This window comes from Chlamydotis macqueenii, chromosome Z, assembly GCF_036417535.1.
Source record: "Chlamydotis macqueenii isolate bChlMac1 chromosome Z, bChlMac1.mat, whole genome shotgun sequence".
In the NCBI taxonomy this organism is placed as follows: domain Eukaryota; kingdom Metazoa; phylum Chordata; class Aves; order Otidiformes; family Otididae; genus Chlamydotis; species Chlamydotis macqueenii.
This window is the reverse complement of record NC_141593.1, coordinates 35,301,055-35,321,874: the sequence shown is the minus strand read 5'-3', so window position 1 is coordinate 35,321,874 and position 20,820 is coordinate 35,301,055. Positions and strand designations below refer to the sequence as shown.

The 20,820-nt window shown below is 42.0% G+C and overlaps 1 protein-coding gene across 2 annotated transcripts in view; it reads left to right on the top strand.

Moving 5' to 3' along the window:
- SLC24A2 (solute carrier family 24 member 2) overlaps positions 1 to 2,939 on the top strand; it is a 111,580-nt gene extending 108,641 nt beyond the window's left edge. For both annotated transcript variants that reach the window (XM_086770253.1, XM_086770252.1), the window contains 2 exons: positions 432 to 598; positions 2,635 to 2,939. In XM_086770253.1, the coding sequence (XP_086626379.1) occupies positions 432 to 598; positions 2,635 to 2,884 (417 nt within the window). In that variant the 3' untranslated portion in view covers positions 2,885 to 2,939. The remainder of the gene's footprint in view (positions 1 to 431; positions 599 to 2,634) is intronic.
- Positions 2,940 to 20,820: the final 17,881 nt, after the last annotated feature.

Here is a 20,820-nt window from a genome sequence, read left to right as displayed (position 1 = left end):
CTGGTACAAAATACAAGCCCTCTATTGTGTTTTGCACTGCGAGAGATAATTTAAAGTTAGAGTCCATCACCTATCTCATGCTGAGTAGTGCTTTATGTTAGGAGCTGCAGCCATGGGTGAAGTAAATCACTACTCAGGAAATGGAAAGTAGTTCAGAGAGCTGTGGTTGTCGTGAGCACAGGACTTGATCATTCTGGTAGCATCAGAGCCATCAGCCACCACTTGTCAATACCTACTGATTCTATCTGACAATCTTATCTTTCTCCTGAAACATGTGGAAATCTGTGAAAAGGAGTAATTCTGCAATCTTGCTTGTATTCTCCCAGCTAGTCATCAAGCTCCAAGATAATATTCCTGGTTAAACAGGTTTACAGCAGAAAGTATTTCTTCACCACAGGACTTTTTTGCTGGTTTTGCTTAAACCCTTTTAGGTTGGAGAGACCATTGGTATCAGCGAAGAAATCATGGGATTGACTATTCTAGCTGCTGGCACATCCATTCCTGACCTTATTACCAGTGTTATTGTAGCACGTAAAGGTCTGGGGGACATGGCTGTATCCAGTTCTGTTGGAAGCAACATATTTGACATCACAGTGGGGTAAGTTCTTCAGCAGGAAAATTGTGTCTGTTTTAACATGTCTTTTGTTCTTAGTATGTGGCCGTGGTTTTGCCAAGACGTTACTTAGAACAATTTTCTGCCCTTGATGCTTAAAAAGGAGAGTAATGCAAATGTGCAATGGATGTTACTATTTCAGGTGCTCAGAGGTTTACAGATATTTGCATGACAGAATTGTTACAAATTTGTTGCTTAATTCTCTCTTTGATACATTGCAGAGCTGCCTAGGCAAGTGAATTGCACTTTAAAAAGTGTGCAAGAGCATGGTTCCAAGAAGGAATTTCTGAGGCTTTTTATGATTTTGTCAGGTTGCTGTTGTTTGAGCATGTTACCGCTCATTGTGCTTATACCAGAGCTTGCTTTATAAATGCTGATCGGGAAGAATTCATTGCCTCTGCAGTATTCAGCGTGTTTGTTTCAATAAAAATGGAATGTCATTGTCTTGTGTAGCTCGTTTAGGCTGGTGTTGACATGTGATTTTTTTATACACCTGGCAAGCCCCAAATTACAAACCAATTCTCTGTTAACACAAAGGGCCCTTTGTATAGCTCTGACAATGTGAAGCAACATAAGATTGTGCAGAATTGTGCTATTTACACTTCACTGCTTCACGGCAGCTCTAGGATAATGATGTGTGGCATGCAGTTGGAATTCAGATTCTGTTTTGACCTTTTGAGACCAAGCTAGATCAGAAATGTTGCCTCAGTGTTCCAAAAATGTGCAGGAAATATACTGAAAAAAAAAAGTCTGTCTTTCTTCCCTCATTCTCATCTTTGACACAGAGGCACTGAGAATCATGTCCATACTCTCAGTTTCTCCATCTTTGGTGGTTTCTTGCTATAACACATGCAGAAGAACAGGTCTAGTCATAGTCATAGTCGTAGTCTCAAACAGCCTAGTGTAGATCAGATCATGGTTTTCACTGCTGAAAATATGCAACTATACATGTACAAAAAGGGATCCCGAAGTTAGAGTGGATAGTAAATGGCTTTTTTACTCTGTCTGTTAGCTAATGGCAGGACCTTTGGACACACCTTTGGCTGCCTTTTTATACTAATCCAGAAGCATGAAGTGTTTGAAATAACATCTTTAAGCAGTAGATCTGCGAAGTATATTAAACATTATTCACTACCATGTGCTTCAACTTAGAGTACTTAGGGCACATGACAAAACTTTTCTCTTTTGCAATGCTGTGTTATGTTTCTTAAAATTTTTAGTCTTTCTGCTGATGGAGATGTTTTCCTGATCCAGTCCGCTAGACCTGGCATATTTACAACAGAAATGGCACAGTTGAGCTGTAGGCTGATCTAGTTGGTACTGAGGCTGTAATAAATTATTCTCTCTTGAGCTGCTTATTCAAAGTTTGAGCTTCTGACAGCTCTCTTCATGCTTTCTAAGCCTGCTAAGCTCCAGTCATTGGCTTAAATATTTATTTCAGCTTGACATCTTCCAGAGGGATGTTGCTTCATTCTGTGGCATCAGAAATGAGAAGTGCAATGACAGCAAATACAGAAATAGAAATTAAGCTGGAATTTAGTTTAAGTTCACTTTTTAACACAGGTTTATACGGTAAACATGGATCAAATTTTGGGGGCAGTGCCTCGCAGAGTGCTGGTTCTTCATGGCAAGGACATGTGTTTATGCGACCCACCTTCCTGTCTTGCAAGCTCTTGGAAAGAGAGTGGAAGTAGATTGTTCTGCAGATGGTCTGAAGTCCAGAAACAAATGAAAGGGGTCTTCTTCCTTACAGACAGAGTGTCAGGTGTCAGCCAAGGGAAATATAATTCACCAGTGTGACTGGTGGAAGACTGGGGAGCCTTAATTCTGTGTGTTCTCACCAAGAACCATGAGCAAGCTCACAAATTAGATTTATGTACCTGTTAGAAAAGTTGAAACTCTTCCTGCCTCACTTTATGCAGGAAACCTCTGGTTGTATTTTGAAGTCCCTTCAGAAACTTTGTAGTGCCCCTTTCTGTACCTCTGCAATGTTTCAAATTTATTTTTCTGTTTCTTAACAGCCTTCCTCTTCCATGGCTCCTGTATGCTGTGATTAACAGTTTTGCCCCAGTGACGGTCAGTAGCAATGGTCTGTTCTGCGCGATTGTCCTCCTCTTCATCATGCTGCTCTTTGTCATCCTCTCCATCGCTTTCTGCAAGTGGAGGATGAATAAAATCCTGGGCTTTCTCATGTTTGGGCTTTACTTTGTCTTCCTGATTGTCAGTGTTCTCCTGGAGGACAAAGTGATCCAGTGTCCTGTCTCCATCTAGTGGAAAGTGCTGTTTCTCAACGAAAAAAAAAAAAGAAAAAAAAAACATATATATTTATTAAAATATATATATACATCAACATAAAACGGCAAAAAACCACAATAAAAAGCTTCTGTGAGAATAACCCATGGATTTGTAAATTTCCTCTGCCTCAATTTTAAAAGAGAGAAAGAAAGAAAGGGATACAAAGAGTGGATCTCAGAGCTGAAGAATGACCGCTGCTGGACAGTGCAGTCACACGTGAAGGGCTGAGTCCAGCTGCACTGAGGTGTTTTTTTTGTCTGCTGCAGAACATCCTCACTGCTCACTACTGGAGATGCTGTGCACGCATGGAAACAGTGAACGCTACTGCTTCTCCTATGCCTATGGTGTCCACAGACTTCTCATTCTCTGTAGCAGTACCCACAGACACACAGTGTGCTCAGCTCCTGAAGCTCTCATCATCTAAGGGGAATGCTAATATTGACTTCGTGGAGGCACCACCCCCCACACACCCTGGTACGGGATTTTTCTGGTTATCTGCTGAAACTCCTGAGTGGAAAGCATATACCGAGCGCATGAGTCTCGGACAGGGAAGAGTTTGCACATCTCTTCATATAAGTGGACTTACATGATGTGATTTCTGCAAAGCCAGGGAGTTCATCAGTGTTTTGATCCTCTGCATCACAGGTCTGTAAAGGCAATCAGCAAGATGTTAGTGGTGGTTTATTACATCTTGCAAAACTCTTCAGATTCCAGAAACTCTAGCTCTGACACTGAAGGGGCCATGCTGCCTGGCCATTTTGTAACTGGTGCAGATTTTCATTGCATTCACATGCAAAGACCAGAATGGGGATACTCTTTCTTCTCTAATAGCAACACAGCATGCAGAGAGATCAGACAACTACTATGTGAACACACTTTTTTTTTCTAATGCAGCAATACCAACAACAGTACCAATGGCTTTCAGATGCTGTTATCATTATGAGTTTGCCTTTTCATGCCAGAAGAAGAAGGCTAGTGTGCTTATGCATAGTATTTCATACAGAAAATATAAGTAGTTGTAAAGTGGCAGCCTAATTGCTGAAGTGGATATATGTTTTACAGGCTATCTTTCAGTATTACTTGGAGCGTAAGGACCTTCACAGCTACATATAGCAATTGCTGGAAGAGATGCCCAGCTGATGTACAAAGCTGGGGCAGTTCATATTTGCTCTTATAAATCTTGAAACTAGGTAGAAGAAACTAACAATTAAAATATAGTGGAGCTGCAGGAAAACTACATGAAATTTTTTCAGTATTGCTCAAAATGTGAATGTCTAAGGAAGCCCAGGAAGGAGTGAAAATGCAATATTCTTATACTGAAATCCTGAGAGAACGAGAATGTCCAAACCTAGAACAAAAATCAAAGAGGGAGAAAGCAGTTAATTGTTCATCCTTCCTGTAGTTTGTATGATTAAAAAAAATATGGGGGGACTGGAATGAGTGTTAAGAAATTATTTCAGATAATCGTCATTTGTTTGTTTAAATCTTTTGTGCAGTTAGAGTTTATGAAATTTCAGTGCATTTCTGTGACCTGTTTCAGCATTGTTTTGTATTCATATTGTGCTCACAATGGCAAAGCCAGGCTCACAGCTGTGTAACAGAGGCTCAGCACATTTTATCTTGTCTGTTTTTCTGTGGTCCATGGTGTTTGCTTCTCACTCATCCCCTTTGTCCTTTACTGTTTTCCTGTTATATGTGTTTGTATATAACAGTACCTGGTTAGAGAGTAAGGACTTGACAGAAAACAATGCTAAAGAAAACAGTAAAAAATACATATTAAAAATTACTAAAATGTTAATATGTGATATAATGAATAAAAAAGTGAGATACTAATGAACGAAAGCAAGAAAACTAGGAGTCACAATGTGTGCTACTCATGTCTTGTCCTAAGATGTGAAGTCCTAGCTACATTCAGAGTCAGTATTTGATCTTAACCATACATTTGCAACATCTCTTGCTTCTTAGTGCTTTTTAGTGCGAGCTTCTCTCATTGTGAGCAAAATTTTGTCAGTGTATTTAAGATCCTTCATTGCTCCAGAATCCTCACTTGTCTTAGCGATAGTGCTGCCCTCCTCTTAGGACTCCTTTCTGCGGGTGTACACGATGGAAAATCAGCTGTATGCATGCCTGCAGTGCCCTCCACTGACAAGAACAGCAAACTTGCAAAAGAGAATCTATAATCCAGATTCTGAGATCACATGAAACAGGTGTCCCAAAATACAGAGCTGACTCCACAGTATAATGTCTCCCAGAGGAGTCACCAAATACTTCTATTTCTGATGACAGTGCTCAAAACAGGCGATCCTTTCCAAAGTGAGCAGAATAAGACCGAGCCATCTAAAAGGATGCGTGCAGGATCACGATAGGTCTGGGTATGTGGGTGCTTACAGTATACAGAGATGCCCGTATTCATTTGTTTGACATTTCAAATCAAGAAATCAAGGAAGGCTAAGAGTCTGATCTCTGTTCAAGATATTAGTGTTTTTTCTTTTTCTTTCTTTCTTTTTTTTTTTTTTTTTTTTTTTTTTGGATGACTTCATGGCCAGCATGGTGTAACTCCCACACTGGAAAGGAAAAAGCCTCACTGACCTTGAGAGCTGGTGCACTCTGCAAAGTGAGGGTAGCAGCAGCAGAGACCGTTGCCCCACCGAGCGCAGGTAGGGAGAAAATAGTAACCGGTCGAAAGCATTGTGCACTGTGAATATTTCAATCCAACCTGGCCTCAACAGCTTGAAGGAAGAATTTTATGTGTAGGGCTAAGAGCTGGTGTCCTGTAATGACATTTGTATACTATCTTCAAACATATCTGACTCATTTCTTTCCTGTGTTTGCTTGCCCCATCAACCTACTTATCTTGGAAGATTTTAAAAGTAATTTTTTCCTCTCAGGAATGAGACATGGTTCCCACTGCCTTGTGTCTCCTGGGCAGATCATTATTTAAATGGATGAATAACTGCGGTCAGTGGCAGCTCAGCTCCAGAGGTAACAGGAGAGATTTCAGTTGTGTGGTGCCTTCTGTGGGGCCTGGCTGTGAAAGCTGGTTATACTTACCAAGGCATCTTTCTGCATAACTGCTGGGGTAAACTGTTTCAGGATACTTGCACTTTGTAAGGCAACAGCTGTGCCGGTAGAGAAAAGAGAAGAATGGGATGGAGGGAGAAGCATGGCCCCTTATCCCATGCAGGAGGAGTCAGAAAATCTTTAACTGGAGTGCTGAAGGAACAGTCGAGAGCTGCTACAACCCAGTGATTCCATGTCCATAGGCTGCCCAGGGTCAGCACTGCCAAAAATGCACACCACTTGTTAGGACACTCCTGTTTTACAATGACAGCAGTTTTCCCGGCATAAGGTGTTTCTCATTGTTTATAACTGTTTCAGTGCGGGATCCATGAACATTTCTCAATATTGTACACCTACAAGTCAAAATTAAATTTCTGTTCTCTTCAGTCAAAGCTCTGAATTACTTCACCAAGGATCTAGTCCTGCAAGCTGCCCAAATTCTGCACCAGGCTGGTCGACCTTGAAGCCTCTTCCCACTGCCTGTATGCCTGTGCTCACTGATTGAATTGATGCTGCTGTCTGCATAATCCTTATGAAGCATAAATGAGTAATTAATACAGAAATCAGTGTTATGATCCTGTTCTAGATTAGTGTTTTCAGGACAACACCAGGCTGGCAACATGGTAAGTAAGATAAGAGTGCAACTTCAGGTTAAACAGCCAACTCTCTGCAGCACCATCACACCTCAAAAGAGCCAATGTTGGACATGATTTTTGGAAGGGATTTCCACTAGGATTTGAGTAGGATTGTGGATCAGATTGTAATCCGTTTTAAAGATTTTCTGCACTAACTTCATTTTATATAAAGAAGAGAATGAAGTGTGTTAGTACAAATACCATTGGAGTCCTACAAGTCTTTGCTGTTTTGCATCAAAAAAAAAAAAAAAAAAAGCCAGCTTCCCTCCACAGGAGCCCCATACTTGAATCTGTAGGGTAAATGCTATGAAAGTGTGATAAAAAGTGTGATATGAGGATGATCTCCTGAGGAACTACATGTAGACATGGAAAAATCTTTCAGCAAAGCTCTGTGTATTTTAAATTAACTATTTTACTGAAAGCTAGTACTTTCTTGTAGTGCAGACAGGCTCTCTGTGTCTGTATACCTCTGCTTTTTTATTCAATTGATGTGGCTGTCGGCATAATCTTCACGAAGCATAAAGCACAGTGGGTGACAAAGAAGCTTATCTAGCTGTCATTTGATGTTTGTAATGGTAATGAACCTACCATGTAATTTTCACATATGCTACTCTGAAGTAGTTTATGGTCACTGTCACTCATGGTACTGTTGTGTGTGGATATGAAGGTCCACAAAGCGGTAGGTTAAATATGTGGTTAATCCAAGTACTGTAAAAAATAGATGCTTAGGAATATTCATAATGTTTGGATGTTTTTTAAGGGATTATTTCTCTGATTGTCTTCTACTTCATTACATATTTTGCAAAAAAAAAAAAAAAGGGGATATACAATGTTTTTTAAGTATTCTTATTTCAGAAGTAATTCCTTAAAATAGCATCTTGTGGTCCATATAACTTATGTTCTGAATCAAATCTGAGTCTGTATCAGATGGATTTATTCAATTTATAACAAAGAAATAATCCATTCTCCAACAGCTGGCCCACTGAAATCCAGAAGATTTCTGCCATTGACTAGGGCAGGATATAGATTTTTATCTTAGGATCCCATATTTCATAAATGCACTTGCATAACAAACATAATTGTCCTGGGAGCTATGTACAAAGAGAAAAATTGCATTCACTTGTATTCTTGGAAACCATTTTACCTCTTGTAAATAACAATAATGCAACTGACTGAGAAAGAGGCGTGGTTAGTTCCTTTCAGCAGGTGATTCTGGTTTTCCTGCTGTTCCTGGAAAGTTTGACACAAGAACTTGCAGCTAGGAACATATCTGCAGAAAGAGGTTTTTAGATTAGAAAATGGGATAGTTTGCACTCAGTAGTGTGAAGAAGAGTCCTGCTCCAGCCCTCCAACAGACATGGGTTTCGCTTCTCGTTGATGTTAAAAAGATCCTTTTTGGATCCATTGCTACCAGTTACAGGAATATCAGTATTGAGATATCCATCATTTCCATTGGGACTGGGGAGAGTAACTTCCAGATTGAAGTTACACAATTCAGCGCACCCATCCGATACAGAGTTTGTATATGGATCATAGCCCCGTAGTCCAGACGAGTCATCCTATAGATCTGCTGTCTGTTGCTGGTTGTCAGTGTATGGCATCTCAGGACTTGTCTGTCCAGATGGGTGCAGCTAATATGCGCATTCCCCTGTCCTTCCTGGCTGGACCTAAGCCATGTCTTCTCCAGAAGCCATGTAATCCTATTAGCGTGGCGCTAAGCCTGTGCTCCTAGCTAGCCAGATGCAGGTCAGGGCCAGCCTAGAAGCCATGTAACCACTTGGAGCATGGGTAGACCAGATACACAACTGGCCACATCGTTCCTACTTGAGCCATAAGTGGCCCAGGACAAGATTGAGTAAGAAATAATGTAATTTGAGATTGATAAATTAACTATACATTCATGTAGATTTATTGTAAATTCACCGCTCATCAAACACAAAACCAGTCCACACAATGAAATTTGTATATGTTTTTAAAGAGCTTGCACTTTACTATTTTTTTTTTATTTTTGACTTTTATTTTATGTCACATAGTTGTCTTAAAGCAAAAAGAAGCCATAAAAAACCCAGAAGACTAGTATGGGGTTTCTAAATAAGGGGATCATTAATTTTAAACTAAAGAATCCATTTCATGTCTCTGTTTAAGGTATAATGTAAAATACTGTCAAGTAAATGTACAATAAAGCAGGATCTGGTTTTGCCTTAGTGAAGATGTGAGTAAGTCGGGGGGAATTTGCTCATACTCTTGAGCTTCCCTGCAGGACTGTACAAAATCCTGCTCACTGCCTTTGCAGCAGGGGCTCAGGTCTGCCATCCTTGTTCACCCCAGAGGAAGGAACATGATGCTTACAGAGTCAGGCCCAATGAAGCAGTTAAATCGTCCTGTTACTCTTAATGCTTTCTCCCACTGAGATGACATAAAGGAAGCTCCGTGTATTTTAGTGAGTTTGTAAGAGATGAGTTACTTCTATCAGATCTGTTTTATGAGAGTTAAAGTTTCCAGGGTCAGGCTATCCAATAGAAATGAACCATTTCTTTCAATCCACCATCAAAATTAAGTAATGCCAAAGGGATTTTGCTTGGTTTTGTGTTCATTTCCATTATCAAAATCTCCGTTACACAGTTTTAATTTCACAATCCTGACTCTGGGGAGTTGACTCACATGAAGTTATTTCTGTCACTGAAGATGGCAAGATCAGGCTACTGTATTGTCATGTGAAAATAATAGTAGCTTGTTATAACTGACAATCAAATGCTGGTTTTGTAATAAAGCTTTTTTTTAGCTTGCTTGTTTCACTTTGTAGTTTTCATACTCTTTCATTTCTCATTTTCAACTTATTGTAAGAAAAACCTGAAGAAGTCCCCCACCTTACTCATTTCAAACTTAAAAAAAAAATACGTTGCCATGGAAGCCAGTCCAGGCAAGCCCCTGAAAATTCCGGTTTTTCTCATGTGTTTAGGTGTATGGATCACTATTCTAGATGAAACTCTTGTGTCTCTGAATCAGTATATTCTCTGTGAATATAAGTTTGTATATAGTATGAAAGTTACCTTTGTTTGTACATAGGCTTTCAGAAATAATCCCTTCTATCAAAGGTCCTACTTCACTGTTTCTACAGAATGTTTCATTGTGGTGTGTATACTTTCTCACCTTATGACACCAATACAGAGCTCTTCATATAAATCACTTTATGTAATTGAGTTGTCTAAGTGTGAATAATAATAACAACAATAAATACTAATTAAAAGACTTAACACTCTGTTATTTTTCTTAGTATCTTCTGTCTTAGTTGTCTTGGACTTGCTATGGCTCTGAAAATAGTGTTTTAACTCCCTGCTCTGGGTTGAATGCTACTCTCATTCTAAGTATTCAAGCATCATTAATTGCCTCTTGCCATGTCACTGTGCTACCTGCTGTGCATACACAGAATATGGAAATCATCTGGTTCCAGTGAGATTAAAATTTAGTTAAACAAGGATTTTTCTTCTACAGTCCAATGTGAATCCACCAGACAACAGCTTTCTGGAGCTGTGTACGTCTGGAGCCCTGTGGTCCCATTTGGGCCAAGTTCCCCTATGTTTCTCTAATGACACGTTTGCTCACAGGTTGTTTTGAATGCCATTTTTCAGTTTGACACCTTCTTATTTAATCTTCAGGCTGCACAGTCTGTCATCTTTGCCAGCTAGGATGTTTGGCTTTCTTTTAGTCTGTCACTGAATTAATGATACTTTTAAACAAAATAATTATCTTTAATAAATAATAGCAAAAGAAATTCAACAATGTTAACATGATCTCATAATCAACAAAACTTTTGATCTTCACAAGTTATAAAAGGTTGCAATAGACTTTTTTAGTTACTACGTCTCCCTTAGTAGCCCCAGAAAGTCATCATCCACAGTGAATCCAGGCATTTTTTACAAAGCATTGTGCCAACCCTAAAGGTATGGTCTCAAGACAGAGATTTTTCATTCATCTTTATCTCTAGGAGAGCTTTAAAATTTTAAATGGGAAACAATAAAAGAAATTTGCAAATAGACTAAGAGTTGAAAATTGTCATTGTCCCAAGACATTCACGCCTGCTAAATGGGAAAAATAAAAGATCAAGTGTTTCCTACAAAAAGTAAAACTGTTGTATGCCGCAAGTCACAGAGGCACATGGGACGCCTTAAAATTCTCTCTGGAGATGGAGAGTTTGAAAGAAAGACTGTATTAGGCTTTATCTGAGACACGAACGCACACGCACACACAAGCGCATTCGCAGCTGTATTCTGTGGGTGGGTGTTGTCTTATCCTGCTGCCTGGTAACATTTGATCCCTGCTGCTTTTGAAAGGAAGTAGAGGATTTTAAATCCTTCATTACCATAGCAGGCCTTGATGGTATATTACTGGGGTGAGCAGAGGAGGGAGAAAAATATATTAAACATCCTCCTCAATCCTGCCTGAGGGAATGATGGCAAGTTTCCTTGCCATTGTTTCTCCTTCCATGAGCTGCCTGTTCTGTAGTGCTTGAAAAAACAAACTTCTGTTCATTCACTATTACTTTTTCATTTACAAGCAGTTATATCTGGGATGTCTATTGACAAGGAGGACAGTGAAGTGTGTTGTTAAAACTGAGTATTTGATCCCTACCCTGGAAAGACTTCAGAGCTTCCCTTTAAAACAAGGAATTCCCTTCCTGTCAACACATCTCTCAGAGAAATAAATATTTTTACCAGATACTTGCAAAGAATACAGAGACACTACAGATTATAGCCCTGAAGAGATGTTTTAATCACCCCTTCATCTCCCCTGTATGCAAATTTCTTCATCACAGTTTGGATAACATGTATTTGTTCTGGGCAATTGTTCTTTAGGGCAGGGTGACGAGGTACCAGTGATTAGTCTGTACACCTACATTATTGCCTCTGAGGCCTCAAACCCAGACCAAATCATTTCTGACATGCTAAATATGAGGGTCATAGGCAGAGAAGTTACCAGCATCCCCTAAGTTAAAGAGCACCAAATTGGCCGCTTAGGCAACAGATTGGCAAGGACCTTTGGTTTAACAGGAGGTGTCCCGCAAAGCTGTGAGTTACCTGCAACCACTTTTCACCTGTCCACCAGCAATAATGAGTAAATACCAGCCCTCCACTACTACTCTCCCCTAACTGCTACCATCGGTGTGTGAAACAGGGTGTGCTGGTTCCTCTGTAATGGAGGATTGCCTGCCATGGGACTGGGCCGGAGCCAAAGAGGAGGTCTGGCTTGCTGACGCAGAGGGGGGGTGGATGTGAGGGTACGTTCGCATGTACTGTCTTGCAAGGGAGAATACACTGCTTCACTGCACCTCGAGTTTGACGCTGTATTCCCAAGAGCAGGGCAGGAGTGACTATGAGGAAATGTGATAAGAAAATTATCGTTACAATTTATGCCTAAAGGAACACTTAATAGACTACTTTCCTTCCTGTCTCTCTCTAGCCCAGTTTAATTGTCTTGTAAAATGAAAGAATGGTTTTGTGCAATGTTTCAATTTGGTAACAGTGAAAAAAACACTGTTCTCTCCACCCACCACCCCTGCTTATTTCCTATTCTTGGTTGCTAACTAGGATGAAGGAAAAAGGAAACTACTTCCAGAATTTTCTAAACCCCTGTGAAGATATAGCCCTACTCTTGTCACCAGGCACTGCCTGCCTGTCTGGATAAGATGCCGTATTGCTGGCCAGAATTTGCCTCCCACGGCAATGACCAGCTCTTGCCAATTTGATATCTGCGCTTTCTTGACTAAGGGATTGTAGCCTGATCCTTTGTAGCTATAAGACAGTGCTATGCAAAACTAGCTCTAAGGAGCTTGACTTATGTGTCTAACAACATGCGAAACTATTCGAGAAAATCAGTTTGGGTATTGGAAACATTATAGAATCATAGAATCATAGAATGGTTAGGGTTGGAAGGGACCTTCAAAGGTCATCTAGTCCAACCCCCCTGCAAGAAGCAGGGACATCCCCGACTAGGTCAGATTGCTCAGAGCCTCATCCGACCTGGCCTTGAACATTTCCAAGGATGGGGCATCCACCACCTCTCTGGGCAACCTGTTCCAGTGTTCTGCCACTCTCATTGTAAAAAATTTTTTCCTAATATCTAATCTAAATCTACCTCCCTCTATTTGAAAACCATTATCCCTCGTCCTATCACAACAGGCCCTTCTGAACAGCCTCTCCCCATCTTTCTTGTAGGCCCCCTTCAGGTACTGGAAGACCCACTATCAGGTCTCCCTAGAGCCTCCTCTTCTCCAGGCTGAACAGCCCCAACTCTCTCAGCCTGTCCTCATAAGAGAGGTGCTCCAGCCCTCTGAGCATCTTCATGGCCCTTCTCTGGACCTTTTCCAACTGGTCCATGTCCTTCTGATGTTGGGGGCTCCAGAACTGGACACAGTAGTCCAGGTGGGGTCTCACCAGAGCAGAGTAGAGGGGGAGAATCACCTCCCTCGACCTGCTGGCCACACTCCTCTTGATGCAGCCCAGGATGCGGTTGGCCTTCTGGGCCTCAAGGGCTCATTGCTGGCTCATGTTGAGCTTCTCATCCATCAGCTACTTCCAGGCTAATGTGCTGTATTGTTCAGCATTTCTGCCTCTGTCAAAAGCGTCAATAAACCAATTTTCTCTTTTATTTTACAGCATTTTTAAAAAAAAAAAAGTTTTCTAAAATCCAGTTTATTCCCCACTCAGAACTATGATTTTCAGCAAAGCTCTTACCAGAAACTGAAAAGCAGAAATTCCTAAAGGTTCATTATTGTTAATAAGCAATTTTTCCCCCAAAAAGAAGCTTCCTGGACAACGTCTCCCCACCATCACCACCTGTCCTGCAGAAAACCTGTTTAAAACATGCCAGGGTGTTGTCCTGAGCAGGGCAGGCGCAAGCACAGTGGAGCCAAACCTGCCCTGTCCTCAGCCCTGATTTACTGCCCTGGGCTCCTCCATGCCGCTGTCCTCTCTGCTCCCCACACTGCCCAGCATCCAAAATAAATGCTGTCACAAGGGGTGCCCCAGCAAGTGGGGCCAGAAGGTGCTCAGAGCGTGAAGGGCTCAGGCCTTTTTTACACCTCATCAGGCTCCGGCAGCGGGAAGGACCCCGCAGTCTAGAAGTAAATTCACAGCCCTGGCTCAACAGGCATGAAACAGTCTTGGCATAATTCAGGTTCTCTGCTTGAGGTTTCGTTTATTTACACCTGGGATTTTCATGCTTTCTCATCTTAATTAGTGTCTCAGCAGGCCACCTGTGCTTTTGTAAGCTGTCACACCCCTGAGAGAAGCGTGGGTTTGGCTCACAGAAAGGAACAGTATAAAGGACTGACGCCAACATGGTGCTCCTTCAGGTACGTTGCAGGCACCGCTGTCCTCCAGGCAAGGCCAGTATGCCCCAGCCGGCAGCATGGCTGACGCTACTTGAGCTGCCTTTGGCATCACCTGGCAGGTGGAAGTGCAGTGGCCAAGGTCAGCTCTGCAGGCACCACCAGGCATCACGGAAGGAGCAAAGAGCAACCGGCATAAGCAGGGTGGCCTCAGCCATTTCACAGTGGGTTCGTGCCAAAGTCTGGGTACCGACAGAAAGGTGACACGATGTATGTGCACCCACTGCTTCTCCTGCCCTGGTGAGCTCTAACACTCCTGGCTTACAGAAGGGAAATGGAAGCAATTTATTGGCATAATGGTGCTTTGGCACCTGCTTCAGCTTGTCTAGAGCAGCTGGAGTCACAGAGTCCAACACACAGGCCTTGTGAGCACACATTTCTGGGAGTGGGCAAAATAACTAAAATTAAAAAAAAAATAAAAGAGGTGGGCACAGTGACCTCCCAGAAAGGCACTAGTCTTGGGAAAGTGCCAAGGGAGGTAGGTGAACTGCAAGATGAACAGGTCATGTCCTCAGTGCACAGAAAGTGGCTTATCTGGATTGATAACTGGTGCCACCACGGCTGCTGAAGCTCTCATTTTCTTGGAATTACATCAGCACCAAACTGTCCAGAAGCAGGTGTGTTTGCGGACACTTGCAGACAATCATCCCTGCTGACAACAAGGAGATAGTAATAAAACCTCTAATGCAGGACTGAGCAACGTGCAGCCGCAGTAAGCGGAGTAAGCAGAGTGGTACATCTCCTCGTGTCCTTGTTCCTAATATATACTTTTCTTAGCGTCTCAGCAGCTGTTCTCCTCCCCAGTCAAAATCCCTGCTGGCCTTCCTTGTGACAAAAGCATCATCCGCTGGGCTGATTTCAATTCTGAATGTTGCAGAACAAGGACAGTGACAGAGATAATATAGACAGTAAATACTGACTACATCTACCAATACAGAGTAGGTGCCTAAACCAATCTCTAGGTTTTTCTAGCCTCCTGCCCCAGCCCCAGGTAAGTCAGACAGCAGCTGGGCTTACAGGGATCATTGCCTTTCTTCATCATCTATGCCTTCTTACTTAGATTCACCCAGGGCGAATTTCCTCAGCCACACCACGTGCCTGTGACAAGCTGCGGATTTCCTTCTCCTGTTTGCTGTGTCCCAGTTGCATGCCAAGTAACAGGGAATAGCTCATCATTTCCTGCTGAGGGGATGGTGAAGGTCTCTCTGCACCTGCAGGAGGGCTCTGGGTGAAAGCACACACCTGCCCAGCATCCAGAGCCACACAAACTCACCATGTAACTCGCAACCTGACGGCAGGCTGCAGGGAGTGATTTGTCCAGACTGGTTGCATCTGAAGGCATAAGCCACGCTGATTTTTCTCTGTGGATTGCCCATGAGTCAGCAGCAGAGTCAAAAAAAAGCTTTGATGTCTTCAAGAAGCTGGGAAGGGGATTATGTCAGCCTACACAGAGCTAGAAAAAGCAAGGGGAGGAGGCTCAATGAACCTCTCTCTTTCCCCTAAGGTGGAGCCTTGTGTTAATCTCAGTTAGTACACAGCTAATTTGAATCAACTAGCAAGCAGGTAAATCAAATTCATATAAGACAGGTCATTTTTCTAGCCAAAACCTCACTTTTTCCTGGACTTCTTGTTACTGTGGGCAGAGTTAGTCTGAGAAGAGAATACCTTTATTTGGGTCCGGAAAAGGCTGTCTAACTAGAACTAGGAGAAATCAACTGAGTGTATTTGAACTGGAATTTCTGTGGAATCAGGAGACACCATCTGGGCATGTGAGTTTGTTGCTAGGAAGGTATGGTTTGCATGCTAATGTGGACGTATTTGCTGTGGGATAAGGTAAATGCAACGCACTTTGTGATACCAAAACTGCAAACAAAACCAGTGCCAAGGATCTCAGCTATTTGGAATATTTTAAATAGTGAAAATGTATATTTGTTTCCACCAGAATTACAAAATAGGTATTAAAAATATTGCTGTGCTTTATTGCATTTAGTGTCCTTCACTTGGAGTAAGCCTTGCCCTCCTGTAACGGTACCCCTTTAATTTACCCCCTACCCTATCCCTGTCTCCCATGATATAAATGAAATAATAGAACATGCTGTAGTTACAGAGTGTCTGACAACTTGTTTCACATACACTGCTGGAATATAGCTTATGCTGCAGCTTTCAGGCATTCAGTGTTTATGCATTGCTTCCCATGTATTGCTTTTATCAGACTGCTGTAGACCTAAATGCTTTCCTGGTGTAACTGTCTTACCTATTCTTTTTAACCTGTGAGTAGTAGCACAGTCAGTTCCTGAGGTTACAGCTCCTCATCTGCTTCTATCCTCCAGCCTAGGAAATGGCTAATCACCTGTGTTGTTCTACTGAAAGTCATCCTGCAGAGACGCTCATCTTTGTGAGTTATAAGCATTTGCTTTAGGGCAAAACTCTTCACTGGCATAAGATGTCCGCTCTCTCTGGACTATGACAAGAAGAGACACAGAAACCTACAGGAAAGGAAAACAGTTCCCTTGTGTGGCCAGGCCGTGTTAGCATCTTTCTGCCCTTACACTCTACTAGCTGGGATGTGGTAGCTAAGACAGGACGAAAATCTAGCAGAAGAAACAGATGTGTTTTCCACGCGCACTATTAGACTGAGATAGGTTTTACATCTTAGAAATAAAATGCTGCTGGAAATCAGTGCATATTTCATTTTTCAGTGCAGCGTATCCTAAAAAACAGAGCTTCCTCTGCTAAAACAGGTTTGAGGTAGGTGATATCTCTTGAATACAGCAGTCCTGCTACTGACTGTCTTTGATCTGATACCACACACTCTGGCATGCATTTCAGCTTTCTGTTCACAGCAGAATGGGTGAGAACCCATGAGGAATTATGGTCTCTTGGCCCTGAGACACCTACCCAAAGCAACACATTGTGCATTTCCATAACTGCGAGTCTTTTTACATTACTGTGCCTGAAGGAAGGTATTTCTGTCATGAATAAACGATGTTTAGACCTTGAGGCTGAAAAAGGGCTCTGACTTCCCCTAACTGTGGGATGTTATCTGTGTCAAGGGCGATACCTGGAATCACAGGATTCACAGCAGAGGGGGGAATATGCCCCTTGAGTAGCTCTGAAGAACAATCTATTCACTTTACCTTCACTGCCTTTGTCTGGAGGACAATAAGGGAAAGTTCAGGCAGGAGACCTCAATGATGGGGTTCTCTGAAGTCCCCAGATCAAAGCCACAGACAGCCCAACTCTGCTACTTGAGTGATGATCATCCCATAGTTACATTCTCTCAGGGAGAGAATACAAAAGGGAGAGAGAGGTAAGACAGGAAAGGAAGGAGAGATGAGGGGACACTTCCATTTCTGCATCACGCAGTCCCCTGTCTTGTTTCCATCAGGTCTACACTTCTTTATCCACTTTAACTGGTGGGCATTACTCCTACTGGAGTCTGAAATCTCTTTACTTTTGTAGGGCAGCCTGAGTTAACTATAAAGCTAGCTTGTTTCACAGCCTAAACAGCCTCTACAGGTTTGGCCTTGCCCTCAGTGGTAGCAAAATCTCCACTGGCTTCACAGTGGGAGATCCAATAGATGTACCAAGGGTCAGTCTAAAGGAGGGACTTTGTGTCTTAGTTGTTGGACTGCTGCTTTCAGAGATTGTATCAAGAGAACTGAAAGCAAGATAAATCCATTAATGGAGATCAAAGACTAAAACCACACACAGATGAGTACAATCTCTGCAATGAACCAAAGGTCTAGGGAGACAATATATTGGATTCAAATTCACTATATTGTTGTGGGCATAAAAACCTATAAAGTGCATCCTGGGGAACGGTAATTGCTCATTTTAGACAATTATCTCAGTCTTGCAAGGTGTAATGAAGAAATATCCTGAAAGTATGAAGTCTACTGCAGTCAAAATAACAGGGGATCAATAGCAAACACAGTACCCAAATATCTCAGTTGTCTGTGTTTCCTTTAAAAATACGATATTATTTTCTTAGAAGACACAGCAGGATGCCTACCCCTATGCCTCTCTCAGTCAGGACTTTTTCTTGAATTTTATTCATTGGCTAGTTTCAGAGATCTGATAGAAAGGTGATGATCTCAAAGGCAATTCAGTTCCCATGAGCTTCACGTAACCAGCTACCTTAGTGCGGGGAAAATAGTTGCTATCAAGTGCCCCTGCTTAAGAAAGACGTGAATGACCTTCTGCACTATTAGACATAGAGAAGTCATGGGAGGGAGAGCCAGAGACCTTATAAATACCTCAACATTAAGTCTTTCAATTTGTGTGTAAGGTAGAGAACTGTAGTAAGTCCAACTTCATCAGTTTGTGGAGCTCCTTGTGTCCTTCGCTTTCCTTGACTGGCTGGCTGGCTTTTATAGTGACTAGAGCCTCTTCCATAGCAGCAGTTCTGCAAGTAGTGTGTGGGGTCAGGAAAACTGTAGAACGTTGGAGAGTATGGGTCTAAAGACACAGGGTGCCTGCTACAAGCTCCTGCCCAGAGTCTGCAGTCTGGGGCTGAGGCAGGTGCCACCCCGGCAACAGTGCCAGCCATAGGCCGGCAGCACGGGAAGAAGGACTGCTAGGTATACTGGGCTAACAGCCTGGCAGTGCTGAGTATGATATCAGTCTCTGGAGAGGAAGAAAAGAACTTCTGAAGGAGAAAAAAAAATCCAACTTGAATGTCATACTCCATCACAATGGGGTAATATTTGGGCCATTCCTCTATGTGTATTACACGCATACATCTCTGAGGTGTATCCTAACTGAATATGTTTTGGAGAGGTTTAAACACCATCAAAGGCTAACATTTGCCAGAGATGTTTATTTGCTTAACATGATAAGTTTCTTCATCTGAGTGGACTGAGCGACTTCTTACATTTTAGAAAGTATTTCCACACTCTTTATGAAAAAGGGTATAGGGATTAAATTAAGAAGGAAATTTTTTGATATCTGTTCTCTCCTGTTGAGGATATCTGAAAGGAAACATGCAGAAAAATAGACGACATTTGTATGTGAATTGTAGGCCTAATACTGACAGATGATGGTATTTTTGTAAAGTCTTTTTTCTTGGAAGGTGTCCTATTGGACTAACTCTTAGCCTTCTGATTAAAAGTATAGCTAAGGGAGAAAAAAGATTAATTCTCTCTCTCTCTAGTGATTAACTTCAACAAAAATGTGTGGTAATCTGCCAGTACCTTTGGTTTTCTTATGAATCTCTAGCGGCAAAAGAACTAAACTCAAAAGACGGTTACCCCAGCGCTCATTGAAAGCAGAAGAATCCTTGCAACGGGTCTTGCCCCTGATCCACTGATCAATTGCCTGATGAGTTTGCATCATAAATCCTCACTCATTGAGTCTTTATTTTCTTTGAAAGCTCAGCACCTCTTGCAACAAGGAATAAGTAATCTAGCTGACAGAGAAGCTATCCTGCATGTTGTCAACAAGGCTGATTTTGACAACAGTGGCAACATGCCAAGTGTAGCCCAAATGAGGAGATTTTCTGCTTCCTAACTTGTCCTGGCAGAGCCTCACGGAATTTTCAGCTTCTTCCCCATGATCCTGCTAATTCTATATTGGATGTCATGGTCACATCCTGGCAATGGAGGAAAGGTAAGAACACCAGTAACACCTAAAGCAGACATTCTCAACACTTTAAGGTAAAAATTACCACCTTCTAAAAGAACAAAATAGTCTCAGTGATGCTCAGGAAATTATTGCTAGATCCAGCTAACCTCACACACCGTGTCTTAGTAGTTCACCACTCTTTTTCTGGAAGCAAGCCCATGGAAATCTTTCTTAAGTATCCCATTCAGCCAGTTAGAGATAATCACACTGCTAGGTCCATTTATGGTTTTCAGAAAACACTGCTGTCAAATATTACTGTCCTGGATCACAAAATACAGCTGAGTTGTCCACAGGCTGTGTTAACCAGACCGTGAAAGGAAAATCATTGTTGTGAACTATTGCTTCATTTTAAAAGCCTGTCTGATGGAAACATAAAGCAAAGAGATTATTTTTGCAGATCCTATTTGGTGCTGATAAGGTTCATGTAAAGACAATAAAGACTCAAATTACAGGCTATTTGGATGATTGGGATGGAACTGAAACATCTGTCAAACTGCACCATTCCCTGTTGTTCTTACTGTCTGAAGAACAGTAGCATCCAGATGATAGTCATATGGTTGATGATAAATCTACTGCAGGTAAACACACAGATGGTGCTAAAGAAGAGGCAAAAGCACCATAATGAGCTCATCACCTTCACTGATCATCTGCCATTTAATCAGGAATCAAATAATTACGGCCTCCACAGCCTGTTTCTATCACATGCAAGGCAAATTTCCCAGGTTTGTCTATTTTCTTCCGTGACATTTCATGGGATGGAAGCAACTCCTGCAAGATAGAATCATAGAATCATAGAATGGTTAGGGTTGGAAGGGACCTTCAAAGGTCATCTAGTCCAACCCCCCTGCAAGGAGCAGGGACATCCCTGACTAGGTCAGGTTGCTCAGAGCCTCATCCAGCCTGGCCTTGAACATTTCCAGAGATGGGGCCTCCACCACCTTTCTGGGCAACCTGTTCCAGTGTTCTATAACTCGCATCGTAAAAAATTTTTTCCTAATTTCTAATCTAAATCTACCTCCCTCTGTTTTAAAACCATTACCTCTCATCGTATCGCAACAGGCCCTACTAAACAGCCTTTTCCCATCTTTCTTGTAGGCCCCCTTGAGGTACTGGAAGACCGCTATCAGGTCTCCCTAGAGCCTCCTCTTCTCCAGGCTGAACAGCCCCAACTCTCTCAGCCTGTCCTCATAAGAGAGGTGCTCCAG